Here is a 26,935-nt window from a genome sequence, read left to right as displayed (position 1 = left end):
CCCGGGCCTGCTGACCAGTGACTGGAAAATCTGCCTCCACAGGGAAAGGTGGGGAGCCGAGCTAAGGGCTGGGTTAATGGTTACCCTCGGCAAACTGTAGAGCACCGTAGCTATGGAAACCTGGAAGAGGTTGTTGGTGACAGCTCTGGGGAGCGGCAGGGAGGGACACACACCTTCCAGTCTGGGGTGTGAAGAGATTAGGGGACGGGATTGGGCACAGGAGGAGAAGCCAGGAGAGCTGGTAAGAGAGCAGGGCACAGAGACGAGATGGGGCACCCGCAGTGCTGGCTGCAGACCCGGGAGGCACCACTGCAGGGTCCCGGGAGAGGGCAGCCTGGAAATAAAGACGATCTGTAGGTAGCAATCCAGGCAGCCACAATCGATACTGAGGATCAGGGCAGCGGTGGCTACAGAGCCCTGCAGGGGAGAGGCGGCCAAACCTGTTTGAGTGGAAAGCGGCTCCCTGAGAGGTGTCTCTAGGGGCAGGTACCCTGGGGGTCACCGGGCAGCTGGAAAGGGGAGGCCTCTGGAAAGGAGGCTTCACTGACCCCTACCACCTTTGTCGTGGGTAGGAAGGGCTCGGTGTGGGTCAGCACGGTGGGAGGGCACACTCGTCCAGGGCCTCAGTCCACATCTTTCTGGGATGCTGGAGTTCAAAGGCCAAATACCTCCCAAGTATATTCATTCTTGGCGGTCTGGGGAGGAAAAGAGCTAAGCCTTCCCCACTGGCAGGAAACAGAAGAGGAAACCATTGCCACTGGTTTCCAGAAACACAGGCACCACTTCATGTCAGCCCTCCGAGTCTCTCTTTCAGTTTCCAACCCAGTTTTGCTTCTAGATCTTTCCATGTCCAGTATATATTTTTGAATTGGAAATATTTTTTGTTTTTGTTTTGTTTTGCTTTGTTTTTTCTTTCTCTCTTTCTCTCTCTCTTTTTAATTTTTATTTTTTGAGACAGGGTTTCTCTGTGTAGCCTTGGCTGTCCTGGACTCGCTTTGTAGACCAGGCTGGCCTCAAACTCACAGAGACCCGCCTGCCTCTGCCTCCCAAGTGCTGGGATTAAAGGTGTGCACTACCAGGCCCTGCTTGAACTGCAAATCTTTGTTTGTTTGGAGAGCTACTAGAAAATAAAAGAGGTGGTCAGACAGTGGGCAGTAAGGAAACTCAGAACGTAGACTGGGATATTGGCAGACATTTTAGATTTTTTTAATGGGTAGTAAAGTTAGCGCCTCCAAAATCAAGCCTCCCAGGGGAAGAGTTACTTTTTCCTGTCTCCTTATTTACTGACATGTCTGCCCCTGATCTGTCTGACCTTTGCTTTCTTCTCAGGACAGAACCAGCCGCTACCACACCCACCCCAGGACGAGCCCCAGTGCTATCCGGGTGCCAGGATAACCCCATCTCCAAGGCAACCTTCACCAGTGGGAGGAGGGTAAGGGGCCCGGGTGGGGATAAGGCTAGCTTTGACAGGCTTCCAAAGGACCGCCTCCTGCCATGAAGCCTGGCTTCGGCTTCCTGTTTCCCTCTTGGTCTCTCGCCGGCCATGCCAATCCGTCCACCACTCCGTACCCCCAGTCTTATATCTCCCCTCCATTTCCTCTTCCACACGCAGGCGCACAGAGCCTAACCCTGAGTCCTAGCAAACCAGAAGACTGACTGGAACCGAAAAGAACTCAGAACCCTTCCATCCTCAAAAACTCCATTTCTGCACCTTCGTGAGCAGTTCGCTAGTGCCGTCTCCTTGAGGGAGAGTGGTCACCCTTCTCGTCAATAAAGCGAGGAAACTGAGGCACGAAAGGGGTGCTGCGTTTAGGAGAGGTCAGGGAATCAAGGGAGCCCCCGGACTTCCCTCCTAACACCTTATCCCTGCGATCGCAGAGACCTATGGCCTCTGTCCTGGACCCACTCCCACGATCCTCGAGTCCCTCCCTCTCCTGTCCCCTCCCCAGACTCAGGGCGGGGCCGGCCGGTGAGTCAGCTGCTCCCTGAGCTGAACGGGAGGGACCCGAGGTGGAGAAGCTGGGTGTGGGGTGCACCGGGCCGGTGGGGGAGCCCTGTTGGAGGGAGCGAAAGGGTCTGATCGGACCTGGGTCGCGCTGAAGGGACACAGCCCGGAGCCTGGAGGACAGAGACCCGCCTTCGCTGGCCCCGGCCCCTCCCAGTTCCCCCAGCGACGGCTGCTTCCTGGTCCCCGACGCAACCATGGCTGACGAACAACCTCAGGTTGAATTGTTCGTGAAGGTAAGAAGGCCTTCTCTGTCTCTGGCCGGCCTCAGAATTTCTGCAAGCCAATCCTTCCCTCTCCTCAGCCCCAGCACTGGCTCTCCAACCCCTTCCTCGCTGACCCCACCCCCCTGGGCTGGCTGGCTGGCTGGGTGGGAGGTGGGGGGGGGGGACTTGTAATGAGAGTGCTAGACTCGCCCAGAAAAAAAGTTTGCAGAAGAGGTTTCCAGCAGCCTAAAGGAGAAGCGGGTGGAGAAAGCGGGGTTTTCAGGCGTGAGAGAGTGAACGGGGTACGATGCGGGGATCAAGGGGGTTCTGACGACCAAGGAACAAGGCTGGGACAGTGGCGATGTTTGAGAGGGCGCTATGACAGAGAGATGAATCTGGAAGGATTGAACGACGGGAACGTGGCAGGGTGGAAGGAAAGAGCCTTCAGGAAGGCAGCACAGCGGTCTGAGACGACTGTCCCCCCAGCTGAGGAAGGCTAGAGGGGCCGGGGCAGGAAAGAGATTAAAGTTTAGCAATAGTGACTAACAAAGAGAGAGGAAGAGAGCTCCAAACGGGACGGAAGACCCCTCCTTGGGTTAGGTGAAAATGCCGGGCTGAAGGGTGTGGAAGAACCCCCTCCTCTCTCCTCCCCCCCCCCCGTCCCCCGCCCCGCTCTGTGGGTGTGGTCAAGGAGAAATGGTTCTGGGCTTTTGGGTGCAGGAACCGCTGGGCAGTCTCCTGCAGCAGCGGCCGTCCCATCCTCTCCCTGCCCCTCCCTTCCGCTCCTGGCCAGTCTGTCTCCCCGTGCGAGCTCTCTCCTCCCCTCCTTCACCTCCTTTTTCACTACTGCCCCCCATTTGTTTATTTTGTCGGTGTGTCCTGTCTTGCTCCCTCCTTTTTTGCTGCGTTTCCCTGGCAGCCGTTCCCACTTTCTTGGCCCAGGGAAGTCAACTGGAGCCCGGGTCCGCCCCTTAGGTGTGGCCCCTACTTCACACTCGCCTCCAGGGGCTATTTTTACTCGCGGGTGAGGTGATGATGTGGAGAGTCGTGAGGAGGACCTTGAGAACCAGAGTGCTGAGCTAGGAGGACCAGTCGTGAGCGGGAAGGGTTGGGGAGCTGTTAAGGGTGGCCCCCGGCTGCCTAGGCCTCTGTGTGCCTATAGCTCCCTGCCCCCACTTCCTTGCCCGGAAGGAAGCTGCTGAGGCCTGAAGACACAGAGATGAATCACCCTCAGCCTATGGGGGAGGTGTCCCTTGGGGGATGAGGTCACCCGCAGCCAATTAGAGATTTGCCCCCTTTGTTAGGCCCTCCATATCTCTAAGGCGAGGTTTGTATCCTCTTGAGTGCCCCCCACCCCAGCTTCCAGAAACAGCTTGAATTAGAGGTTTAATGACTAGGGACCCTGGTTTCCAAGCCTTTCCGAACCCAAACCCAGTCTTTGCTGCACTGGAGAACCCAGAAGTCGAGATCCAACAGTCAGATCCCAACCTCACCAGGGGTTGGGATTCAGACTCTCAGAGCTTGCCAAGACTTAACTTGCCCCGCCTCCTCCCACCTGTCAATCACTGGGATGCCACAAGCCGCCCCTTGCTGATCTAGGCCCAAAGGGGAAAATAATTCAGCTCTTTGGGGGGTGTAGCTTAGAGAGCATAGCAGTGTGTGTCAGAGCTAGCAGTAGATTCAGAGAACCTGGCGGGTAAGGATGGGGTACACCAGGCCTAACGCTGGGTGGGGTTATTTTTCAGGCTGGCAGTGATGGGGCCAAGATTGGGAACTGCCCCTTCTCTCAGAGACTGTTCATGGTGCTCTGGCTCAAGGGAGTCACCTTCAACGTTACCACCGTGGACACCAAGAGGTGGGCCCACTTCTGTTCCTCTAAGCATCCCTTGTGTAGACGCGTGCGCACACATGCATGTGTGCGCAAGCGCATGTGTGTGAGTGCCCACCCACCTGCGCCCTTTTACCTTAAACCTGTTTTCTCATCTATGACAAATCTATTTCTCCTCCGTCTGCGTCTGCTTCTGATGCCCTTTTCCTCTCGTGATGCCCGGCCCCTTCTGCAGACGGACAGAGACCGTACAGAAGCTTTGCCCAGGTGGACAGCTCCCATTCCTGCTGTATGGCACCGAAGTGCACACAGATACCAACAAGATCGAGGAGTTCCTGGAAGCTGTGCTGTGCCCTCCCAGGTACGGGGGACTTGGAAAGAGGAGTGTGTGGGCGGGGGGGGGGGCAGAGGGGGAGCTGGGAGCTGAGTCCTTCAGAAAGGATTCTGTCTTATCTCTCCCTCTCTGCTTTCCAGGTACCCAAAGCTGGCCGCTCTGAACCCTGAATCCAACACCTCGGGGCTGGACATATTTGCCAAGTTTTCTGCCTACATCAAGAACTCAAACCCAGCACTCAATGACAGTGAGTCCTATGGGTCAGGGGCTTGGGTCCTAGAAGAGAAAACCCCAGGGTTGAGAGGCACCAGGCGCCACTGCGAGTTTGGCTGTCAGGGAGATGGAGCAGGTGTGACCTCCTCTGGTCCTTCACGGCTGCTTTACCCCTGTAACCTCCCTGCTGTCTCACTGCCAAGATTTTTTGGGGTTTGGGGTTTTGTGTGTGTTGTTTTTGGAGATTTTTGTCTTTACGAATATGAGTGTTTGTCTGAGTGTGTATCTGTGCACCGTGTGTGTGCCATGGTGGAGAAGGCCCGAGGAGAGTGGTGACAGATTCCCTGGGACTGGAGTGACAGATGCTGGTGCTGGGAATCAAGCCCCACGTCCTCTGGGAAACAGCCCGTGCTGTTAGCCACTGTGGCGTCTCCCCAGCCCTGAGATCTGCTTTTCTGTTTTCTGTTTTGTTTTTCGAGACAGGGTTTCTCTGTATAGCCTTGGCTGTCCTGGACTAGCTTTGTAGACCAGGCTGGCCTCGAACTCACAGCGATCCGCCTGCCTCTGTCTCCCGAGTCCTGGGATTAAAGACGTGCGCCACCACGCCCGGCTCGGAGCCCCGACTTTTTAAGTGGTTGCTAGCATGAAGCCAGACTCTCATGCTCACACATCACGTGCTGGTCCTCGCCAAGCCGTCTCTCCACCCTCTAGAATTTATTCTTAAAGTCCACCCTCATGTGTGCCCCCACATGACCGTGATACTGCGGCATCAGCAGGCTCATGGGCTTTTGCATATTTATTTTGGTGGTGATGCGGATGGATTCTGAGAAGGTCTCCGCATCTTTCTAAATCTGCCTCTGGATCTACAGCATGGGAGGATTTCCGTTTCCTGGGCTTGCCTGAGAAGTGCTGAGACTTCTCTGTGGATTGACCCGGAGGCTGAGGGTGTGACTCAGGGTACAGGGCTTGACTAGTGCATGAAGCCCTAGGCTGCATTTCCAGCACTGGGGGGGAACAAATAGCAAGCCAGGGGCATGGGAGGTGGCTCTGTCAATAAAGTGCTCGCCATGCAAGTATGAGCGCTTGAGTTGGGTGTTCGGTACCCTTGTCAGAGTCTAGGCATGGTGGGAAGTGACTGATGGGGAGTAGAGGGAGAAGGAGGCCTGGACAGGTCTGAGGCTCGCCAGACAGTCTAGTCTAATAGGTAAAGCTCCAGGTTCAAGGACAGACCTTGTCTCAAACAATAAAGTGGGGGCTGGAAAGATGGCCCACTGGTTATTTATTTATTTACTCATTTATTTTTGGTTTTTCAAGACAGGGTTTCTCTGTGTAGCCTTGGCTGTCCTGGATTGGCTTGTAGACCAGGCTGGCCTCGAACTTACAGAGATCTGCCTGCCTCTGCCTCCTGAGTGCTGGGATTACAGGCATGTGCCTCCACGCCCGGCTTTTGGTTCACTGGTTAAAAGCTCTTACGGAGGACTTGGGTTTGGTTCCCAGCACCCACATGAAGCTCACAACTACCCGTAACTCTTAATTCCTGGGGGTCTGAACCTTTTTCTGGCCCCCTCAGGCTCCCTCATGCACCAAGTGCATACATACTCCCACAGGCTCTCATATGTACACATGATAAACAAAATATATATAAATCAATCATAAAAGAAAAAGATGGAGAGCCATTGAGGATGACAATGGACATTGTATTGACCTCTGACCTCCACATACACGCAGACACCTGTATACACACGTCACAGACAATTTCACAATATCATACACAGTGTAGTCGATTTTTAAAACCAAATCCAGGGTCTCACGCACTAGGCCGGTGCTTTACCTCTGAGCTATGTCCACGCACCTTGATGGCTCCACGTGGGCAGGTTGTCACCTCAGTGTTTAAAGTTGTAATCACGGGGGCTGGAGAGATGGCTCAGTGGTTAAGAGCACCACCTGCTCTTCCAAAAGTCCCCCGAGTTCAATTCCCAGCAACCACATGGTGGCTCACAACCATCTATAATGTGATATGGTGCCCTCTTCTGGCTTGCAGGAGTACATGTAAGCAGAGCACTGTATACATAATAACTAAATAAATCTCTTAAAATAATAATCGCCTCCTGTCTCACACAGATCTGGAGAAGGGGCTCCTGAAAGCCCTGAAGGTTCTAGACAACTATTTGATATCCCCACTCCCGGAAGAAGTGGATGAAACCAGCGCTGAAGACGAGGGCATCTCCCAGAGGAAGTTTCTGGATGGCAATGAGCTCACGCTAGCTGACTGCAACCTGTTGCCAAAGCTTCATATAGTACAGGTGGGTGGTCACTGTGGGAGGGTGGGGTGGGTGGTCACTGTGGGAGGGTGGGGTGGGTGGTCACTGTGGGAGGGTGGGGTGGGTGGTCACTGTGGGAGGCTGGGGTGGGTGGTCACTGTGGGAGGCTGTGGGAGGGTGGTCACTGTGGGAGGCTGGGGTGAGCCTCTCAGGTGAAGAAGTTTTGTTTATTGTAAGGGGGTGGCCACAAATGGGGTATGGCAGTCACAAGAAAACCTGAGGGAGTTGGTTCTTCTTCCCTTCACCATGTAGATTCCCAAAGACTGAGCTTAGGGCAGCCGGTTGGGGGCAGATGCCTTCACCCGATTGAGCAATCTCAGCAGCCCAGGGCCCCAGCTGTCCCTTAGCAGTTGTTGACCAAGTACCAGAATTGCATCCTATGGGACAAGCCATGGTAGACGGCATCTGATCAAGAGTGGTATTCCAGCTTTGCTGTGTGTGCCTCTGTGTGTGTGTGTGTGTGTCATGTGCTAGAGTGTGCCTGCCTGTTTGTGCCCAGGGTTACTTCCAAGAAAGCTTTTCCTGCCACTGTATCACTGCCAAATCCACAGAACAGAGAAAGCAGGATTCTCTCAAGTTTACACTAACTCTATACACCCCTGAGGTTCCCATTTCCTCTCAAGGAAGACAGGAGTTCCTTAAAGCTACAGTGTAACTTAGTGAAACACAGACCCACTGTCACCGCCATCAACTGAAAAGGAGCAGCCCAGGCAGTGAAAGAGCTGGCAAAGTGGCCACACCTGTCGTCCTCAGCATCCCCAGGCTGAGGTAGGACGGTCAGAGAGAGTTGGAGGCCAGCCTTAGCTACAGAGTAGGACTCTGTTTCAAATACCACCAGCCCCCCAAGAGAGAAAACAACCAAGCGATGTTCAATTAGTTCTGGCCCACAACAAGCTGAAACTGAAGATACTTGACTGAAAGCCAAACGAAAAACTTACACGTGAGTGGAGGAAGAGGAGAGAGTTAGGTCCCTGGAACTGGAGCTGCCCAATGCGGGTGCTGCGAACCAAAGCTGTGCGAGAACAGTGGCTGCTGCTCTTCACCACTGTGCCATTTCTTTTTTTTTTTTTATTTTTATTTTTTATTTATGTTGGTTTGTTTGCTTGTTTGTTTTTGTTTTTCAAGGCAAGGTTTCTCTGTGTAGCTTTGGCGGTCTTGGACTCCCATTGTAAACTAGGCTGGCCTCGAACTCAGATTGATCCATCCAACTGTCTCTGCCTCCCAGAGTGATTAAAGGTGTGGCGTCACTTCCAGCTATTTTGTCTTTTGGCTTTAAGAAAAAGATTTATTTATTTATTTTTATGTATACTTGTAGGCCAAAAGAGAGCATCAGATCTCATTATAGATGGTTGTGAGCCACCATGTGGTTGCTGGGAATTGAACTCAGGACCTTTGGAAGAGTAGTCAGTGCTCTTAACCTTTAAGCCATCTCTCCAGCCCCTATTTAGGTTTCTTAAGACAAAGTCTTTCGATTTAGTTCTGACTGTCCTGGAACTTGCTAGGTTAACCAAGCTGTCCTCAAATTCAGAGATCCTCCTGCCTCTGTTTCCCAGAGCCGGGATTGAAGGCGTAAATCACCATGTCTGGCTTTTCTTCTTTTCAAAAATTTAAACTGCAGAATGGTTAGTCTGGGAAGGAGCTGGCTATTAGTGATGAGGTTTCAGAAGGGGAGGACCAGCTGGTCTGCATCCAGGACAGTCAGAGTTATACAGAGGAACTCAGGGGTAAGGGGTAGAAGGTGGGGATGGGGGTGGGGTGGGTGGAGATAGGGGGTGGGGATGGGGGTGGGGATGCAGGTGAGGGTAGGGATGGGGGTGGGGATGCAGGTGAGGGTAGGGGTGGGGGTGGGGATGGGGTGAGGGGCAAAGAATCAGTAAGAAGACTCGTGGAGCGGTTGATAGATGGCTCCGTGGTTAAGAGCACCTGCTGCTCTTTTTGAGGACTCAAGTTTAGTTCCTAGCTCCCACATAGCAACTCACAACCGTCTGTAACTCATTCCAGAACATCTGATGCCCTCTTCTGGCCTTTATAGACACTGCAAACACGTAGTACACAGTCACACATGCAAAACACCCATCCACATAAAATAAAAATAAATCTAGCCAGGCATGGTGGCACATGCCTTAAATTCCAGCACTTGGGAGATAGAGACAGTTTGAGGTCAGTCTGGTCTACAGAGCAAGTTCCAGGATAGCAAGGGCTGCACAGAGAAACCCTGTCTCAAAAAACCAAAAAAAAACCCCAACAACAGCAACAAAAAACCCAAACAAACAAAACCAAAAAAAACCCACGAACAAAACCTAAAAACAGTTTTTAAAGACTAGGTGCAGGAGTCCATGCCTTTATCACCAGTTCTCAGACTAAGGCAGAAGGTTCTGGAGACTATCCAGCCTGGGTCACATAGAGAGACCCTGTCTCAAAACAACAGCAACAACAACAACAACAAATCTATAAGAAGCTAAGCCAGGTGGTCTGGCAGCCTGGACAAGGTTCAGTTTTACCTGGCAGACCCTGGAGGAAGAGAAAGTCCAATAGCAAAGCAGGCATGACTTCCCTGGGGGCTGACACGCTGGCCTCTCTCCATCCTCCAGGTGGTGTGTAAAAAGTACAGAGGATTCACCATCCCGGAGGCGCTCCGTGGAGTGCATCGGTACCTGAGCAACGCTTATGCTCGCGAAGAATTCGCCTCCACCTGTCCAGATGACGAGGAGATAGAGCTGGCCTATGAGCAGGTGGCCAGAGCCCTCAAATGAGCACCTTCACCCCCTCTGTGCCCTCCGCAGAGGCTCCGGGGCTTCCACGGTGCTACCCAGTGGACACACTCCAAAATAGCCAATGGGCAGAAATCCGGGCCACTTGGGTAGGGCTGGGAGGAGATATGGGAGGGGAAGGAAAGGGGACTAGGGTAAGATTTTTATTATGGGGCTGGTAGGACAACGTATTTCAGTAATAAAATACAGAATAAAAATGTAGTGTTGTTTTTACACAAAGACGCTTCAAGTGTAGAGGACACGAAATGAGGGAAGGGTCAGTGATCTTACTAAGCTCAGTGCATGTGCCAGGAATTAAGGAGGGGAGTGTTTTGTACAGGGGCTGCCATGTTTTGCATCTGTCAATTAGAGGGCTGTTTTGTGCTCCACATTGCGTTTGCAAGCCCGCAGCCAGGGCTAGCAGGATCTCGGTGGGCCTGGGCAACGCTTTTGGGGCGGTGCCGGAATTCGGGCAGGGGGAGGGGGGCACGCAGTCCTAGGGGAATGGGCGCGGCCTAGCAGGGCGGAATGGGCGTGGTCTTGGAAGGTCCCGCCCCGTCCCGCTTAGACAATGCCCCGGAGCCGCCAGACCATCGCGCCCCCGCCCCATCGCGGTACGTGAGCTCGCCTACCCAGGGAACCCCTCAAAAGCCCGAGCTCCCAGTCTTTCCTGCTTGAAGACTCAGGCTTCATCTTCATTAACTCTGTCCTCTGGGGGTGGGGCCAAGGCCAAGATCACAACGCTGCCGGAGTGGAGGTGGCCGCTGGTGAGTCTGAAGAGGGGGCCCTCCCCTGAACCGTACGGAGAGGCTGGAGTTTGGGGGTTGCGTCCGTGCATGCACCAGACGGAGTGTGCGAATAACCTGCAACTTGGGTGAGGAGCTGGGCGGGGTAGACTTTAGTGGAAGATGTACACCGAGTTCTGAAGCCAGGAGGGGTTCCACCACCCACCTCCTCCTGTTTCCCCGCCGTCCGGATTCTGTTAAGACCTCTCCCAGTCCTCCGGGACTAGGTCTGGTTTATACTGGGTCGCTCGAAGGGCAGAATGACGATCTGGAGTGGGGAGAGAGCATGCTTAACTCCTTAATTCCTCCCTTTTGCGCGTCTTCCCGCTTCTCCTTCGAGCATTCAGGACTTCCACACCCCGGCTCTTATTCACTACCCAGCTTTCTTTTCCTGTCTCATACATAACCTCTGCGGGTCCCTGGCAGGACTTCGGGTCCCTCCTGCTGCGAGCAGCTGAGGGTTAAGGGGGCGGGGCCGCCGCATTTTTGGGGAGTGAGCGCATCCTAGCGGCTGCCAGGAGGGGCGCGGGCCAGGGACCTAGCGGAGCCCCTGAGCAGGGGCAACAGGTGTTTGGGAGATTAAGGATCCAAGTCTCGTTCCTTGGGCGCCTCTTAAAGCAGATCCGTGGTGAAAGGAGGCTGAGCGAGGTCCACAGTGCAAGGGGGGCAGGAGGGGGTGGGCAGAGTGGGAGGGGCGCCTGGAGATGGTAGGAAAAAGGCCTAGGAGCTTTTAACACTCCTCCCTTTTCTTTGCATGTCTTTCTCCGCTACCCTGCCCTCCCCCCTTTTTTTCTGTTTCTTCTCTTAGACAAGTGAAGTAAAGAGAAAAAGGAAATCAGCTTGGCTGGAAGGGGCATCTGTGTGGATGGGATGGGGACGCCGGGGGAGGGGCTGGGTCGTTGTTCCCACGCCCTGATCCGGGGTGTCCCCGAGAGCTTGGCATCCGGGGAAGGTGCAGGGGCTGGCCTTCCGGCTCTGGACCTGGCTAAAGCTCAAAGGGAGCATGGAGTACTAGGAGGTAAACTGAGGCAGCGACTAGGGCTCCAGCTGCTTGAACTGCCTCCTGAGGAATCACTGCCGCTGGGACCACTGCTTGGTGACACAGCCGTGATCCAAGGAGACACAGCCCTGATCACGAGGCCCTGGAGCCCAGCGCGTAGGCCAGAGGTGAGCGCCAGGGTGCGGGTGTGTTGGAAGGACAGAATTGGCCGGGCGGAGGTGGAGGGAGGTCGAGGGGAGAAGGCTGGATGTCTGGGGTTGGCAGGAAATAGAGAGTGAGGATGCCTCAGCCCCGCTCTCTCTTCTCCAAGATTGATGGAGTCCGCAAAGCCCTCCAGGACTTGGGACTCCGAATTGTGGAGTTGGGGGATGAGAACGCGACGTTGGACGGCACCGATGTCCTCTTCACTGGTGAGGCCTCGGATGGCCAGCACCTCTGGGGGCTTGGCGCAGGGAAGCGGAGTTTGGGAGACTAGGCCATCTCAAGTCTTGACTCCAAACTCACTCTGGCCTTCAAACCTTCGTATCCTCCCGGAGTTCAGGCCGGGAGTTTTTCGTAGGCCTCTCCAAGTGGACCAATCACCGAGGAGCTGAGATCGTGGCAGACACTTTCCGGGTGAGGAACCAGAGTAGCTTGGGGAGGGAGCGCTGCCAGTGTGCCAGAAGGCTTGACCTGGGCTCCTTACGCACCCTTCTAAATCCTCCTGCTCTCCCTAGGACTTCGCTGTCTCCACGGTGCCAGTCACGGGCACCTCGCACCTGCGTGGCCTCTGCGGCATGGGGGGACCTCGCACCGTGGTGGCTGGAAGCAGCGACGCTGCCCAAAAGGCAGTCAGGGTGAGGCGGGGCCGAGCGGATGGTGAGGGCGTGGCCAACCAAGTGGGCGTGGCTGGGGCTGAGACCTCAGGGAAGCTAGGGCTAGCTCTGGGAATTGCCCACAGTCCTCCTCTTCACTAAGACGGTCATCTGACACAAACAGACACTCTAGTAAACATGGGGTACAGAAGAAACAGGAGTCGGGGGCGGGGGGAAGGGTTGCAAAAGTAAACCGTAGCTAGCGCGTGCCTGAGACAGACTGTGTCTGACACAGCAGGCGGTATGTACTTGCTGGCATTATCTCACCAGTGTAACCCTTGTCCTAAGTCGTTACTTTGTAGTAGGTCAGGCCGACTCAGCTGTGGAGAACTCAACACCCTCTTTCTCTCTCCAGGCAATGGCGGCGCTGACCGATCACCCCTACGCCTCTCTGACCCTCCCAGATGACGCAGCTGCCGACTGTCTCTTTCTGCGCCCAGGGTTGCCTGGCACCACTCCTTTCCTCCTGCACCGTGGAGGTGGGGACCTGCCCAACAGCCAGGAGGTGAGGGAGGGGCAAAGGCCCCACCAACCAACCCCGTGGGAGAAGGGAGGGGGGCTTTCTTCAGAAACCTGGGTGGGAGCATTAGGCACTGGCTACAGGGAGGGGCGTGGCTCTGGTATGGAAACAGCTTTGGTGCCCTCCCCGCAGGCTCTGCAGAAGCTCTCTGACGTCACCCTGGTACCTGTGTCCTGCTCAGAACTGGAGAAGGCGGGCGCTGGCCTCAGCTCCCTTTGCCTGGTGCTCAGTACTCGCCCCCACTGCTGAGGGTCTGACCTTGGGGCTCCAGCTGGCTAGGAATAGAGCCGTTTAGGGGGTAGAATCAGGCTCTAGAGAGATGGGAAGTAGATAGTAGTGAGGAGATGCCTCAGGGTAGGGAAGGACTTAGTGCGAGACAAGCCGTTGGGTGAGTCCTCTCTGTCAGAACCAATAAAATAAAATTGAGCTTTTAGATAAGGCCGTGGCTGTTGTCTCACTGGGACAAAGGGATGGGTGGGGCTGAAGTCTGAAGTTGGGGGTCAGTGCTAGGGAGGAGGAATCTTTAATTTTCTGTTGTTTTCGAGACACAGTTTCTCTGTGTAGCCTTGGCTGTCCTGGAACTCACAGAGATCCACCTGCCTCTGCCCCCTAAGTGTGGGATTAAAGACATGGACCACCATCACCAGGCTGGACTCTTTCTGTGCCCCCTGGCTCACTCCCAACCCTGGCATAGGACTCAGGTACAAAGAGGGCCAAGAGACAATTTCTGTTGTGAGGGAGTACAGGCAAGGGGGGAAAGGGATTGAGTGCATGGTGTCACTTTCTGAATTTACCTCGGTGTCAGATGGCTCAGGCTCTGGTGGTTGCCAGTCTACCTTTATTTGATAAAGAAGAAACTGCTGTGCTTGGTGGCACATGCCTGTAATCCCAGCACTCGGGAGGCAGAGGCAGTGGATCTCTGTGACTTCGAGGCCAGCCTGGTCTACAAAGTGAGTCCAGGACAGCCAAGGCTACACAGAGAAACCCTGTCTCAAAAAAAAAAAAAAAAAAAGAAGGAGGAGGGTGGGAAGAGGGGGTGGAAGCCGGAGGAGGAAGAAGAAGAAGAGGAGGAGAAACTGTTTTCCAGACACTCATTTACTCAGGTACTGAGGCTTAACAGTGACATCAAAAGGGTTAGTTTTCTGATGCCAGCAAGCTCATAGTTCCTGACATTTTCTTATAAACTGACAGATGACGCATTGTAAGGGATAATTTTCTTTCTTTCTTTCCTTTCTTTCTTTCTTTCTTTTTTTTTTTTTTTTTGAGACAGGGTTTCTTTGTGTAGTCTTGGCTGTCTTAGACTCACTTTGTAGACCAGGCTGGCCTCGAACTCCCAGCGATCCGCCTGCCTCCTGAGGGCTGGAACTACAGGCATGCGCCGCCTTGCCTGGCTGTGTAAGGGATGGTTCTCAGGAGTCTGTTTCTATGGGAAAATTCAGAGGGGGTCTAGAGCATCAGGTTTTGTGCAGGAGTGGGCAAACATTCCCAGTGAGGCTACCCCAGGAAAGGCTACATCCCTGGTGAGATCCTGAGGATAGTTATCCAGGCAGGAAGTGAGGAACAAGAAAAATGGATCCAGAAAATGGGATTTATTTCAAGGAGCCAACGAATACTGTAGGGAGACTCTTCCCATGGAGGGCATGTGTACACAGAAAATGATGGATAAGCCTAGGAACGGGCAAAGTGCTGCAGGGCCTGTACCCAAAGCTCAAGCCTCGGGAGAGAACCAGTGGCTGATACCGGGGAGGATCTCTCTGGCCTCAGAGAGGAAGGCCAAGGCAGGAGGGTCAGCAGGGTCTGTGGGCCACCCATGAAGCAAATAATAAAAGTGCATTCTAGCGGCAGCACTAGATACGGAGACAGGTCCAGGTTTGACAGTGCCGCTGAGACTGACAAGGCCTCCTGTGGCGGCACATCCCAGTGCTGAAGGTGGCCACCAGGAAGGAGGTCAGGATTTCAAAGCCAGCCTCACATACAAGAGAGCCAGTCTTTTAAAGATGTCGGGGTAGGGGGGGTGGGGGGGGTGGGGGGGGCTGATAAGTCCTTGTGTGGGAGAGGAGGAGGAGGCACACTCTGCCTCCCGGTTTCTGGCTTGGGCAACTTGGGCTTTGTCAACTGATGGCAAATGCCTGAGTCAGGTTTGACTCAGTGCAGAGTGCCTGAGGCCGTTGGGACAGGGTGTACTAGGTCTGAGATCTGGGTTGGAGGGGACCCTGGGCACTGAGGATCGGCTTGCTTCCCAGGAGTAAGGAAGAGAGAGGGGGGTGGGCAAACAGAATGGCAGGGTGTCAAGAAGGAAGATATCAGCAGCAAAATAAATCGGCGCTTAAAGAGGGGTGATCTAAGGCCAATCCAGTGAGCGTTATCACGTGGTAGGACATCACTGGCAACCGTACAACAAGCAGAGGGAGGGAGGCAGGGAAAAGAGGCAGGTGTATGTCTAAAATCCAAATTGCTTGATTGGTCTGGGAGGCGCCTTTAATCTCAGCACTTGGAAGGCAGAGGCAGACGGAATCTCTGAGTTGGAGGCCAAGCCTGGTCTACAAAGTGAGTCCAGGACTGGCAAGGCTATGCAGAGAAACCCTGTCTCAAAAAAACAAAAACAAAACAACAAAACCTGACTGGAAAGGGAGAGGAGCAGACAGAGCATCTATTTCGGAGCTAAAACTTAAGGCTGACAGCTTGGTCATCCTTAGAGAGGGCGTCAGTGGTGCAGGAAAGATGTAGAAGAGATGGGAGTGGCTGAAAAGGATGAACAGTTACAAAGTTGCAACCCTGGTATCTAGTCTCTCAGACTAGTGCCTCTGTCCTTTCCTGCCGAGGTTCTAAAGACAAAGGGAGGCCCCAGATTGGGAGGTTTGGAAGAACAAGGCGGTCCCCTTATACTACAACCGCATAGACAGTGGAGGCATCACCAGGAACCACTGTGGACATCCGCCGGGGCCGCCCGAGGACAGAGTGGTCCAGATCAGCATAGTGCAGGCTCTGAAGGAGGCAGAGGGGGAAGGCAGCATGGTCTCAGCAGTCTGACCCCTGAGCTTGGAATCAAAACCTCTTTCTTTTCCCCCACAGTGGGTAGAGGAGACCATATGGCAAAACCTGGCCTCCACTCTCTCGTGTAAACCTGCAGAGCGCTGGGGGTGCCATGGCTGCTAGGTCTCTTTCTTGGCCCACTTTCCTCCGGGATTCTGGCCTCTCTCTCCTTCCCATGCCCAGGCCCTTACCGACTCCTGGTCCAGGTGGCCTGACATCTTGGGCTCCTGGTCTAAAGGCCTCTGCAGCTCTGGAGCTATGTGGGAAGGAGGGACAGAGGTGAAGGACGGAGAGAAAACGGACCAACTGCGTCTGCTCCCGGCAAGGACTCAGACTCAAGGATTCAGGGTTAGGGGTTGTGTGGGTAGGAGAGGGAAAATGGGGTGCAGTTAATCTCACCAGATGTGGGGAGTGGTCGAGGCGGGGGCGGGGGCGGGGGCGGGGGCGAGCGCCTGTAAGGAAGTCCTCGGAGAGTCACCAGTCTCGTCCTCGGCCGCAGGCGGCGCCAATGAGAACTGTGCAAACTGCAAGTCTCCGACCAGCCAAACAATTTAGGCTCCTCCGGAACCAGGTCCCGCCCACTCTCTGGCCTTTCAGCCCTTCTAGTTTTGTTCCTGCAGCCTGGGCTCCCTGCTCTAGCCTGTAGCTTACTTGGTACCCAAAGGGCTGACCTCTCGCATTCTTTTAACCACTGCTAGGCCTCCGGATTCTTCTTGTTCTTTGCAAAACTTACGGTTCTGCCCCACCTGCCCCGCCCCCCAATGGCCACACCCTATACTAAGCCAGGCTCCGCCTCCAGTGCTCACCTGCGCCGCCACCATACCAAGCCCGTAGCTCCCAGTCCCAGCACAAGGCCAACGCCCAGCAGCGGAATCAGGACTTTGGGATACCGGGACCCTGGGGAGACCGCGAAAAGGGGAGGGATGCCGAGGGGATGCCGAGGTCATGGGTACAGACCACAGGGTCTGTAGCCTTCCCGCTCTGCAAGATACCGCCCCACGTTTTGTCCCGGGTGTATGTCCAAATTAAGTGTCCCTGTGCATCTGCGCCTCGACCTACCGTGGGTAAACCCTGAATCCCTGCAAGCTACTTCATCCCCCAACACTTGAAGCACCGTGCGGCTCTCATTCTCTTGGCGTCCTTTGCAGAAGAAGGTGCCAGAATCTCCAATGCTCAGCAGCAGCTCCAGGCGCCTGATACCAGTGTCCAGCGAACGCAGCCGGCCAGAGAAGTGGGGGAACGCAGATCTGGTCCCGCTCGGAGAGGCCGACAGGATTTGGCGGCGCCCCTTGGACAGGCCATTGCAAGCCGGGAAACTAGGCGCCCAAGCCCAGCGTATGGGATCTGAGACCCCTATGCAAGAGAGATTCACCCGGTCCCCAGGGCTGCCCTCCAGAGAAACTAGGAAAGGTGGGAGAGCAAAGTGGTCACGGCTAGTTTACCAGGCTGTCTCTCTCTCTCTCTCTCTCTCTCTCTCTCTCTCTCTCTCTCTCTCTCTCTCTCTCTCTCTCTCTCTCTCTCTCTCTCACACACACACACACACACACACACACACACACACACACACACGGCAGCCCTACTCTGTCTCCAGCTTTCTTGGCCCATCACACCTACCCAGGGACCGCCTTCCCTCCGGGTTCCCCTGGACCCTTGGGAGCAGCAGAGGCAGCAGCTGCAGGAGCAGGGCCATGGCTGGGACGTGGTGGTCAGAGGCCGGGAGTGACTCAGCAGGACACCACCACCGGAGGGAAGCTGAGGGGCAGGAATAGGGCTCCTGTGGGACTGGGGGCTCAGATAAGAGTGCCGCCACCAGCTACCGATGCCTACAGCCCTCTAGAAACCCTCACAAGCCAATTTGCAGTCGTCCAACTGTTTTAAAACGTGTAGTGGCGCGCGCCTTTAATCCCAGCACTTGGGAGGCAGAGGCAGGGCCATCTCTGTGAGCTCAAGGCCAGCCTGGTCTACAGAGTGAGTCTAGGACAGCCAAGGCTACACAGAGAGACCCTGTCTTGAAAAACCAAAAATAAATAAATAAAAGAAGAAGAAAAGGGAAGGGGAGAGCTTGAGGCCTTTTGCTAGGGCTCTATGCTAATTTCTCGAACAACTAACATGCCCCCCCCCCAGGTGCCACAAATTTCCGAGGCTCAGCTTCACGAGTTCAAATCCTGATTTTGCCACGCAATAGGCCGGGTGATGTGAGCAAGCCACTTAACCTCTGCCTGCCCCCTCATCAGGAAAATGGAGATAAAAGCATGTGAGAACCAAATAGATGCAAGGCAGGATGCCTAAAGCAACAGGTGACATAGAGGGGCACTCAGTGAATGACTTTATTACTGTCCCTGCCTCGCCTCTCAGTGGCCCCTGATGCTCCTCCCAAGCCCAGGCCCAGTGGGGTGAGAGCATCCTCCAGGATCCACAGCCCCAGCCCCCCTTCTATGACATCATAGGAATCCTCCATGATGCCATAAACCTTTACCTGTTGGCTGCCCATCCCTTGGAAGACGGGGTGGGGAGCGAATCTATATTAAATCAGCCTAGTTCATCAATGTGTGCCCGCATGTCCCTGGTCAATGTCCCCCCAGCCCCTGGGACCCAGAGCTCAGGCTACATCCCACTGTTCATTTCCCAAGAACTAGCAGAAGCCCGCGTTGTCGCTGTTTAAGTCACAGAGGCTTTTCTGATGCTCCTTCAGGGCAGTGGGGCCCACGGTTGGGGGGTCCTGAAGCCAGGATCCAAAATGGAGTTGCCCACTACTGACACTTGCCCTGTCCCGTCTCCCTCTCCCGTCCTCCCTCCCTACCCAGGCCTGCTTAGAACTTCCCCACCTCTGTTCTTTCTCTCTGGCCAGCTGGGTATAAATTGGGAGGGAGGTGCCACAGAGGGCAGAGGCCTGGAAGGGAGGAGCCACTGGGATTATAAACTCCGAAAAGACTGCTCAACTCTCAGAGCTGCATCCCTGAGAACCTGCTGTCAGCTGCTGGGGGCTGTGAACATATTGAGGACCCCACCATGAAACACCTGCTGTTCTTCACCCTGTCTGCCCTGCTCTGCTGCTGGGTTTCAGGTGAGTGCCAGGGAGCCCCACCTGACTCCTACCCAATACTGAAGCTCCCAAGTCATCCCAACCCTTAGTTAGGTGTCTCTGTGTGTGATGGGCTCTTTGCTCCATTTCTCTTTCCCTTTCTGTCCCTGCTCTTCTTATTCCTTTTCTTTTCTTTTCTTTCTTAAGTCTCATGTGGCCAAAGCTGGCTCTGAACTCCCGATCCTCTGCCTCTGCCTCCTAGATGCTTACACACCCAAGCTCTTTGGACCATTATTAAGGACCCAGGTCTCCTAGCCCCGTATTCTCTTGGGCCAGGCTTCTTACCTGCCATAGCACTGGGTCTCTTACCTCCCACTCAGTGTGCCCCTTCCTGGGCACTCAGCTCTCTGTCCAGCTAGCTCCAACACTGTCCTCCGGGGTCTAGCATACCTGCCTGCCCTCACCTACTGCGCTGAGCACAGCGTCCTCATTTAGAAAGGATTCCTGGCGTGGTGGCTCTTCCTCACTTAGGTACCTCCATCCCTACCAGGGGCGCAAAGCCTTCTGGGTGGTTCCAGTGACTGCACACAGCCTCCCCAAGAGTCAGGAACTTTCTGGAGAGGAGGTGCCTATAACGTGAGATGGGTTTCCTGGAGGCACACGAGGCTCCTCCACCCTTGGAGTGACCGTTCTTCCACAGAGCGCTATGCTGAGTTAGCCAACCCAGGGATGCCGCGTGCACCCCACTCTCCCCGTTTTTTGTTAGATATGTCTCCTGGGTGTTGTCCCTCCTCCCATTGAGTGAGAGCCCGAACAGCAGTAGAGAGTATTCACTCAGGACTGGTTCCTCCCAACCTCCCGGCAGAGGTCACCCCACCTGAAGCTGGTCTCGCAGTCTCAGTCCCGTGCCCTCTCTGAAGGCACTGTCAACACCCAGGCTTGTTGGTTTCTTCTTTCTTCCCATTTCAAGTCTCGTCCTCTCCCCCGTCCTTATCTCTAGTGTTTCCCATGTCCTAGGCATCCTTAGCCCGTGTTTTTGACGCATCCCAAACAGGCTCGGGTGGAGGAAGGTGTTTAGGTTTCCACACAGAACAAACACCCCCACCCCATGCCCACGCCCACTCTGGGCCTTCTTCCTTTCCCTTGCCTGCTCTGTCTCTGGGAACAAAGCAGGTCAGAGACACTGCTGCTCAGTGGACACGTCTCCGCCCTCACCCCTAACTCAGCTCATCCTCAGGTGACTCAGATGTCCCATCACCTCACCCTGCCTTGTTCTCTCTCCAGCTGACACTCGATGTCACTTCTGCTACAAGGTCCCTGTGGTGGGCTGTGTGGACCGGCAGTCCTGCCGCCTGGATCCAGGCCAAAAATGCCAGACGACAAACGTGTACCTCGGTAACATCCCCTTCTCTGGATGGGAGGGCCCGGGTGGGAGATGCTACCTGGGACTGAGATCCCCACCCAGGGCTTAGACAGAAAGAGTTAGAGCCCTGAGAGCATGTGGCCAAAGATGTTCATGTGGCAGGCGCCGGCCTGCGTCTCTGCTGTGTCAGGGAATGCTTGTGACCACCTCACGCAGTGGGTGCCGGTGCCACAAGCAGGGCTGTGGCTCACGGTTAGACTGGAAAGAGGAAAGAGCAGTGGAGCCAAGCAGCTTTGAGGACGATGATTAGCCAGTGGACGCAGGCAAGCCTACTCCTGGCCCCTTCTCTGTCGGCTCCCACCTCTAGGGAAGATGTGGGTGTTCTCCAACCTGCGCTGTGGCACACCCGAGGAGCCTTGCCTAGAGGCCTTCAACCAAACCAACCACAAGCTGGGGCTGGTCTACAACACCACCTGCTGTGACAAGGACAACTGCAACAGCCCGGCTCCGAGGCCCACGCCTGCCCTGGCGCTCATCTCCCTCACCTCCCTGGCTGGCCTTGGTCTCTGGCTGTTACACTGAGAATTGCTGCATGGCTGCAGTCTTCCCATCCACCATAGCCTTGAGACCCCCCCCCCCCATCCTCAGAGCTCTGCTTTCCAGAACATTCTCACCCCCCCACCCCGTATCCTTTCTTCTGAAGATCGTCTCCTTAGTCCCGCCCCGTTTATCTCGCGGGGCTGTGAGCGGTCTTCCTAGCACCTTCCACTCCATTTCCCCCACGTCTTTTCCCATTTCCTCCTAGACCACTCTACCTCCTCCACTGGCTGCTGAAAAGGCTCCCTACCTGGGTGCACACAGCTGTGCCTCTGGGGTCCAGCTCTGGAAAGACTACTGTGTTGTCCCCAGTGAGTGACCCCGAAAGAACCGGCTGACCTCACTGCATGGGGTTGAACCACCAAACTTTTTGCTCATCTCTTTCCATCTTGGAAAATAAATGCCAGTGTCTAACAAATTGTGTGCTTATTGTCAGGAGATAAATGCTAATCTGGGCATGGTGGCTTTCCCACGTAATCTCAACCACCGAGAGGAGGACGCGGCAGAACCAGAGCTCAAGACCATCCTTGGCTCCATAGCCAAGTTCAAGGATGGCATGAAGCACAAAGGAGGCTGAGCTGGCTGGGCGTGGTGGCGCACGCCTTTAATCCCAGCGCTCGGGAGGCAGAGGAAGGCAGATCGCTGTGAGTTCAAAGCCAGCCTGGTCTACAAAGAGAGTTCCAGAATACCCAGGGATGTTACACATAGAAATCCTGTCAAAAAAGAAAGGAAGGAAGGAAGGGGCAGGCACGGCTCTATGACCTTTGGGAAGTAAAGCTATGAGGTGGAGGAGCAGGTGGTGGAGGAGGATTTTCACACACCCCCAACCACACCCTTGTCCTTACCTAAGAGGTCTCCAGGGAGTTCCCCTCTGACAATGGGCTGACCAGATGGAAGGACAGGTTTTTCAAGCCTTTCTCCCTTCGGATATTGAGGGTGGCACACTGGCACTAGTGTTTGGAGAAACAACCCTTGTTCCAAATTTAGACTACACCCTGCCAAGAAGCAGGTGCAGCCTAGATTGAGGGCGCCCCAGAAAGGGTAGGAAAACTGCGTGCAGAGAGCCGGGTCTTCTTTGAACTTCTCAGGCGGCTTCCTAAGCAGGCTGCTCAAGCAACTTTCCTCTCTCAGTTTGAAATAGTCCCATTGGAAGCCAAGTTATGAATCAGAGAAGGGAAAACAAGCCAGCCAGCCAGCCAGACAGGCTCATGGACCCCTGGTAAACGCGCCCTCACTGTGAAGGAAGAATCCCCCCTAGACTCGGGTTCCAGGAGCCACTGAGGACAGGGTCTGTATCTGCTAAGGACTGCTGATGCGTCTGGTGACGGGCTGTTGTTAACCGAGCTAGACACCAGAAGGCCCACACGTTATCCCTTCAATCTTCTTTTCAATAGAAGGTAACGTAGACCCCGGGAGCAGTGGTGCACACCTTTGGGAGGCAGAGGCAGGTGGATCCCTGTGAGTTCAAGACCAGCCTAGTCTACATAGTGTGAGTTCCAAGGACATCCAGAGCTACACAGAGAAACCCTGTCTCAAAAAACAAACGAACAGCTGGGCTGTGGTGGCGCATGCCTTTAATCTCATCACCCTGCCTCGGAAAAACAAAAACAAACCAGAAGATAAGAGTTTTTCAGTCAGCTGTAGAACCGTCTGTCAATGTTAAGGGCACACAATGGAGAGGTTGTCTTTTTATCTCGGATGCTCAGCTCCCTGGCTCCCTGTTACCTCGGTCTCTTCCCTACCTTCCTTCCCACTATCCACCCTACAGTCCTGGCAAGAGCCAGACCAGGGCGGTAACTGCTGCTGCCAAGACGCAGGAAGGGGTCACGGAGCTTGCCACGGCGCTGTTGCACAGATCTCCGACGCAGCAGTTTTTGTGGGTTGTGAAAGTAACATCGCCCAGTGACTCTATGTCCACTTGGTTGCAATGATGGGTGGCCACACAGGCTGGGTGGTGATGGCTCAAGGTCACAGACACTGAGAGAAAGAATGACACGGGGTGTTGAACTCCAGACTGCAGGACTTGCCTTCCACGAAAGAGCAGATGCAATTTCCAGGGACTCAAAGGGGATACTTAGCCCCATCCAAAAAAAAAAAAACAGAACAAAAACAAAAACAAAAACCCACACTTCCCTGAAACCAAGGGATCAGAGCCACCATGCTGACCTATGCAGTGATGCTATGACATCTCAGGAACTCAGTGCCAATCCTGCCTCAGCCTCCACATGGGAAAACCACAGCTGAATTCAAAAGGGACAATCTGTAAAGTAACCCAGCATTGCTGGTCATAGTGGCACACACCTACAACAGCTGTTCTGGAGGCTGAGGCAGGAGGATTGCCAGGAGCTCAAGGGCAGTCTGATCAACACACTGAGTTAAAGGCTACCCTGGGCCCTATATTAAGATCCAGTCCCAACAAAACATCAGAGAGGAGGGAATGTAGCTCACTTGGTAAAATGCCTACAGTGCAACAAGTCCTGGATTCCACCTGCAATACCAAAATAAACAGGCCGTGGTTGTGCACAGTGTGTGGAGGAAGAAGGAACACATGGCCAGGGTCATGCTTGGATTCATAGCTGGTCTGAGGCCAGCTTGGGGCATATGAGGCCCCGTCTTAAAAATCTGTTTAAAAAAAATTTTTTTTTCTGTGAGTTCGAGGCCAGCCTGGTCTACAGAGTGAGTCTGGGACCGCCAAGGCTACACAGAGAGACCCTGTCTCGAAAGACAAAAAAATAAAAAAAATAAAATAAAATAAATGATTCAGGGGCCAGAGAGATGGCTCAGAGGTTAAGGGCATTGACTGTTCCTCCAGAGTCCTGAGTTCAAGTCCCAGCAACTACGTGGTGGCTCACAGCCATCTATAATGTGATCTAATGCCCTCTACTGGTGTGCAGGAGTACATGCAGGCAGAGCACTGTATACATAATAATAAATAAATAAATATTAAAAAAAATAAATGGTTTAAAAACAATAACAAGCGGGGCTGAGGAGCTGGCCCAGTGGTTAAGAGCACTCACTGCTCTTACAGAGGACATGGTTCAGCTCCCGGCACCCACTTGGTGGCTCACATCACCCACAATTCCAGTCTCAGAGGATTTTACCCCCTCTTCTGTCCTCTGCAGGCAGCAGGTACACCTGTGGTACACATACATGCAGGAAAATACTCATGCACATAAAATAAAATATTTTTAAAATATCATTTTAAGCAAGGCATGGTGGCTCATACCTGACTTCAGTCTCAGCACTCAGGAAGTAGAAGCAAGCAGATCTTTGTGAGTTCAAGTCCAGCCTGGTCTACATAGGAGTTCCAGGCCAGCCAAAACTACACAGTAAGACCCGGTTTCCAACCAACCAACCAACCAATCAAATCAGCCAAAAACACAAACCAAAGAAACAAAGTCATTACTTTAAATAAATTAATAAAGTCAGTGGGGTATCTGCTTTGAGCTTGGGCCAGGAAAAAGATGTGAGGGTCCCACTGAATCTAAGTCTAGGTTAATTAGTCCTTTTCTGATCTTGGTGATGTTAGCATCTGAAGAAATTGGGCACAAACAGGAACTCTGGATTTCTTTTGTAATTTTCCTGTCAGATCAAATGGTTTCAAAATAAAATAGTAAAACCATATAAGCAACCTCTCTCTCTCTCTCTCTCTCTCTCTCTCTCTCTCTCTCTCTCTCTCTGTGTGTGTGTGTGTGTGTGTGTGTGTGTGTGTGTGTGTGTGTGTGTGTGTGTCTGTCTGTCTGTCTGTCTGTCTCTCTTCATGGAGAGAAAGGGAAGGAGGTGCGAACCTGAGGGGTGTGGGCTCCTTGATGCTTAGTGCCCGGAGCCAGCAGGGTGACAGTGTTCTGCTACGACAGAGGCACCATCTGCCCAGAGCCAGACTGAACTTGGAAGCGTGGATGGCGGCAGGATTAAAGAGGGGGCTGGTTAAAAGCCAAAAGCCGCGGGAAAGGGGCGGGTGGGCGACCTGCACTCACGTTGCTTGGCTTGTTCCGAGCTGGCTTGAGGTTTGCGGTCCACGAAGCCGCAGCGCTCACCCTCGCCGCAGGTGGTCACTGTCTGCTTGCAGGAGTTGCTGGGGCCTCCGCCGCAGTCGTAGCACCGCATGCGGTGTCCTGGCAGGAAAGGAGAGGTGTGGGACCCGGCGGCCCTTTGAGGAGCCCTGGCACAGGAGAGGACAAGCCAGTGCCAGAGGCGCGCGAGCTCCCTCCTTACCCGAGGCAGCCCCTAGCAGGGCGCCGAGCAGGATCCCGACCATCTGGGGGTTCACCATGTCTGCTGATGCCAGCAGTGCGTCTCCCTCCCGCCCACCCCCCTCTCAGCTCTGCTCTGCCAGCCTTATATCCCCCCTGCCTTGAGCTTTATAGGGCAATAAAAGCGAGGAAAGAGTCTCCCCGAGCAGGCACCAGGGCCCCAATGGGGACAGGGAGAGGCCCCATGGGTGACTCGAGCATCCTCTGAAGCCCCAGACGCCCCCCACCCGTTCTCAGCAGCAGTTACCGATGGTGGCCCAAGAACACCCCGACCCGGGGCGGGGGGGGGGAGGGGGGGACCCTAAGCCCCTCCAGAACCCTCCCCAAGAGCCTTCCTCTTTGAATCCTGTATCTGAGGGTTGCTCTTGCTCACCCACGTCCCAGGTGAAGTAGGCTATGAAAACCCAGGCACCTTTGATTACAACCACCTTAAATGGGATCCCGGATACGTAAAACAATGCTGCGCCTCTCTCTGGGCCGTTGGAGGCTAATTATTAGTTTTCACAAAACTATGCCTTCCTAACATGTAATACACATTTGCTTTTATTTGTTAAATGAGTCAAACTATGCCTAGTTATTTATTTAGCTAGCTGATGGGCTTTGAACCCCTGATTCTCCTGCTTCTGCACCTCATGCTGGGATTACATGAGTCACCATGCCTGGCTTCAATACCAATTTTAAATGCCCTGCATATTTTATTATATATATATATAGTGTGTGTGTGTTTGATTGTTGAGGCACAGTCTTACACATAGCCTAGGCTGGCCTGGAGCTCAGCATGTAGACCAGGCTGGCCTCAGATTTAGGCAAATCCTCTTGTCTCAGCCTCCTGCATGCTGGGATTATAGACATGTGCCACCACACTTGGCTTCCTTTATAATTTTTTTAAAGGTTTGTTTTATGTGAATGAATGTTTTGCCTACATGTAGTGTGCCCCCCTTGTGTGTGCCCCCCTTGTGTGTGCCCCCTGTGTGTGCCCCCTGTGTGTGCCCCTTGTGTGTGGCCCCTGTGTGTGCCCCCTGTGTGTGCCTGGTATAAAAATACATCCAACGCCCTGGAGCTGGAGTTGCAGTTGGGTGTGAGCCACCGTGTGGATACTGGGATTCGAACTTGGGTCCTCTGCAAGGGCAACAAGCGCTCTAAACTATTGAGCCATCTCTCCAGCCCCCGTAATTTTCTTTCTTTCTTTCTTTTTTAGGGCTGGAGAAATAGATAGATAAGGCAGTGGATAAGAACACTTGCTGCAGCCGGGCATGGTGGCGCACGCCTTTAATCCCAGCACTCAGGAGGCAGAGGCAGGCGGATCGCTGTGAGTTCGAGGCCAGCCTGGTCTACAAAGTGAGTCCAGGACAGTCAAGGCTACACAGAGAGACTCTGTCTCGAAAACCAAACAAACAAAAGAACACTTGCTTCTCCTCCAGAACAGCGTCTTTCCCAGTGCCCGTGTCGGACAGCAGAGCAGTAACCACAGCTCCGCGGAGCCAATGTTCTCTCGGGCCTCTGGGCTCCTGCACTCACAAGCATCTGTCCGTGCACCCACATGCACACACACGCGCGTGCACACACACACACACACAACTGAAAATAAAAAGTCTTTAAGGTGTGGTAGCGCAGGCCCAGAGGCAGGCGGGTCTTTGTGAGCTCAAGGTGAACCTGGTTTACGTAGTAAGTTCCAGTCCAGGCCCTCCCCCAAGAGCCCCCCAAAATAAGTTAATACACTTTATTATTTGCGTGTCCGTCCGGGTGCAGGTGAATGGGTGGCGTCCTGCGTTGTGTGGCCAGGGGACGACTCTACGCAGTCGGTTCTCTTTCCGCCTGTATGCTGGTCCCAGGGCCCACACAGCCGCGCTC

General features: G+C 54.1%; 5 protein-coding genes across 8 annotated transcripts; 3 read left to right on the top strand and 2 right to left on the bottom strand.

Moving 5' to 3' along the window:
- Window positions 1-170: 170 nt before the first annotated feature.
- On the top strand, window positions 171-9,875 carry CLIC1 (chloride intracellular channel 1). Its single transcript, XM_084754725.1, has 8 exons — window positions 171-241; window positions 1,330-1,432; window positions 1,613-2,241; window positions 3,957-4,066; window positions 4,275-4,400; window positions 4,514-4,620; window positions 6,708-6,889; window positions 9,499-9,875. Exons 3-8 carry the CDS (start codon window positions 2,203-2,205, stop codon window positions 9,658-9,660), a joined length of 726 nt encoding a protein of 241 aa, XP_084610851.1. The 5' UTR covers window positions 171-241; window positions 1,330-1,432; window positions 1,613-2,202; the 3' UTR covers window positions 9,661-9,875.
- A 296-nt stretch (window positions 9,876-10,171) lies between these two features.
- Window positions 10,172-13,254, top strand: DDAH2 (DDAH family member 2, ADMA-independent). 3 transcript variants are annotated; one of them, XM_084754723.1, is made up of 8 exons: window positions 10,172-10,271; window positions 10,386-10,531; window positions 11,251-11,609; window positions 11,753-11,852; window positions 11,984-12,057; window positions 12,159-12,278; window positions 12,652-12,801; window positions 12,949-13,254. In XM_084754723.1, exons 3-8 carry the CDS (start codon window positions 11,313-11,315, stop codon window positions 13,063-13,065), a joined length of 858 nt encoding a protein of 285 aa, XP_084610849.1. In that variant the 5' UTR covers window positions 10,172-10,271; window positions 10,386-10,531; window positions 11,251-11,312; the 3' UTR covers window positions 13,066-13,254. The 3 variants fall into 3 exon arrangements, with proteins under 3 accessions (XP_084610849.1, XP_084610848.1, XP_084610850.1); XM_084754724.1 differs by having other exon boundaries at window positions 10,214-10,271; window positions 10,386-10,424; XM_084754722.1 differs by having other exon boundaries at window positions 10,212-10,531.
- Window positions 13,255-13,870: 616 nt separating this feature from the next.
- On the bottom strand, window positions 13,871-18,333 carry MPIG6B (megakaryocyte and platelet inhibitory receptor G6b). 2 transcript variants are annotated; one of them, XM_084754454.1, is made up of 6 exons: window positions 17,464-18,333; window positions 16,909-17,250; window positions 16,656-16,746; window positions 16,249-16,301; window positions 16,041-16,105; window positions 13,871-15,801 (listed from the first exon to the last, which is right to left on the bottom strand). In XM_084754454.1, the coding sequence occupies exons 1-6, from the start codon at window positions 17,537-17,539 to the stop codon at window positions 15,697-15,699; spliced, it is 732 nt and encodes a 243-aa protein (XP_084610580.1). In that variant the 5' UTR covers window positions 17,540-18,333; the 3' UTR covers window positions 13,871-15,696. The 2 variants fall into 2 exon arrangements, with proteins under 2 accessions (XP_084610580.1, XP_084610581.1); XM_084754455.1 differs by lacking the exons at window positions 16,041-16,105; window positions 16,249-16,301.
- A 384-nt stretch (window positions 18,334-18,717) lies between these two features.
- Window positions 18,718-21,249, top strand: LY6G6C (lymphocyte antigen 6 family member G6C). The gene is made up of 3 exons (XM_084754460.1): window positions 18,718-18,913; window positions 20,156-20,266; window positions 20,602-21,249. The coding sequence occupies exons 1-3, from the start codon at window positions 18,859-18,861 to the stop codon at window positions 20,814-20,816; spliced, it is 381 nt and encodes a 126-aa protein (XP_084610586.1). The 5' UTR covers window positions 18,718-18,858; the 3' UTR covers window positions 20,817-21,249.
- Window positions 21,250-22,388: 1,139 nt separating this feature from the next.
- On the bottom strand, window positions 22,389-25,161 carry LY6G6D (lymphocyte antigen 6 family member G6D). Its single transcript, XM_084754456.1, has 3 exons — window positions 25,047-25,161; window positions 24,809-24,946; window positions 22,389-22,808 (listed from the first exon to the last, which is right to left on the bottom strand). The coding sequence occupies exons 1-3, from the start codon at window positions 25,102-25,104 to the stop codon at window positions 22,594-22,596; spliced, it is 411 nt and encodes a 136-aa protein (XP_084610582.1). The 5' UTR covers window positions 25,105-25,161; the 3' UTR covers window positions 22,389-22,593.
- Window positions 25,162-26,935: the final 1,774 nt, after the last annotated feature.

This window comes from Acomys minous, assembly GCF_964271855.1.
Source record: "Acomys minous genome assembly, chromosome: 13".
Taxonomy (NCBI): Eukaryota; Metazoa; Chordata; class Mammalia; order Rodentia; family Muridae; genus Acomys; species Acomys minous.
Note: the sequence above shows the minus strand (reverse complement) of the source record. Positions and strands in the feature narration are given on the sequence as shown.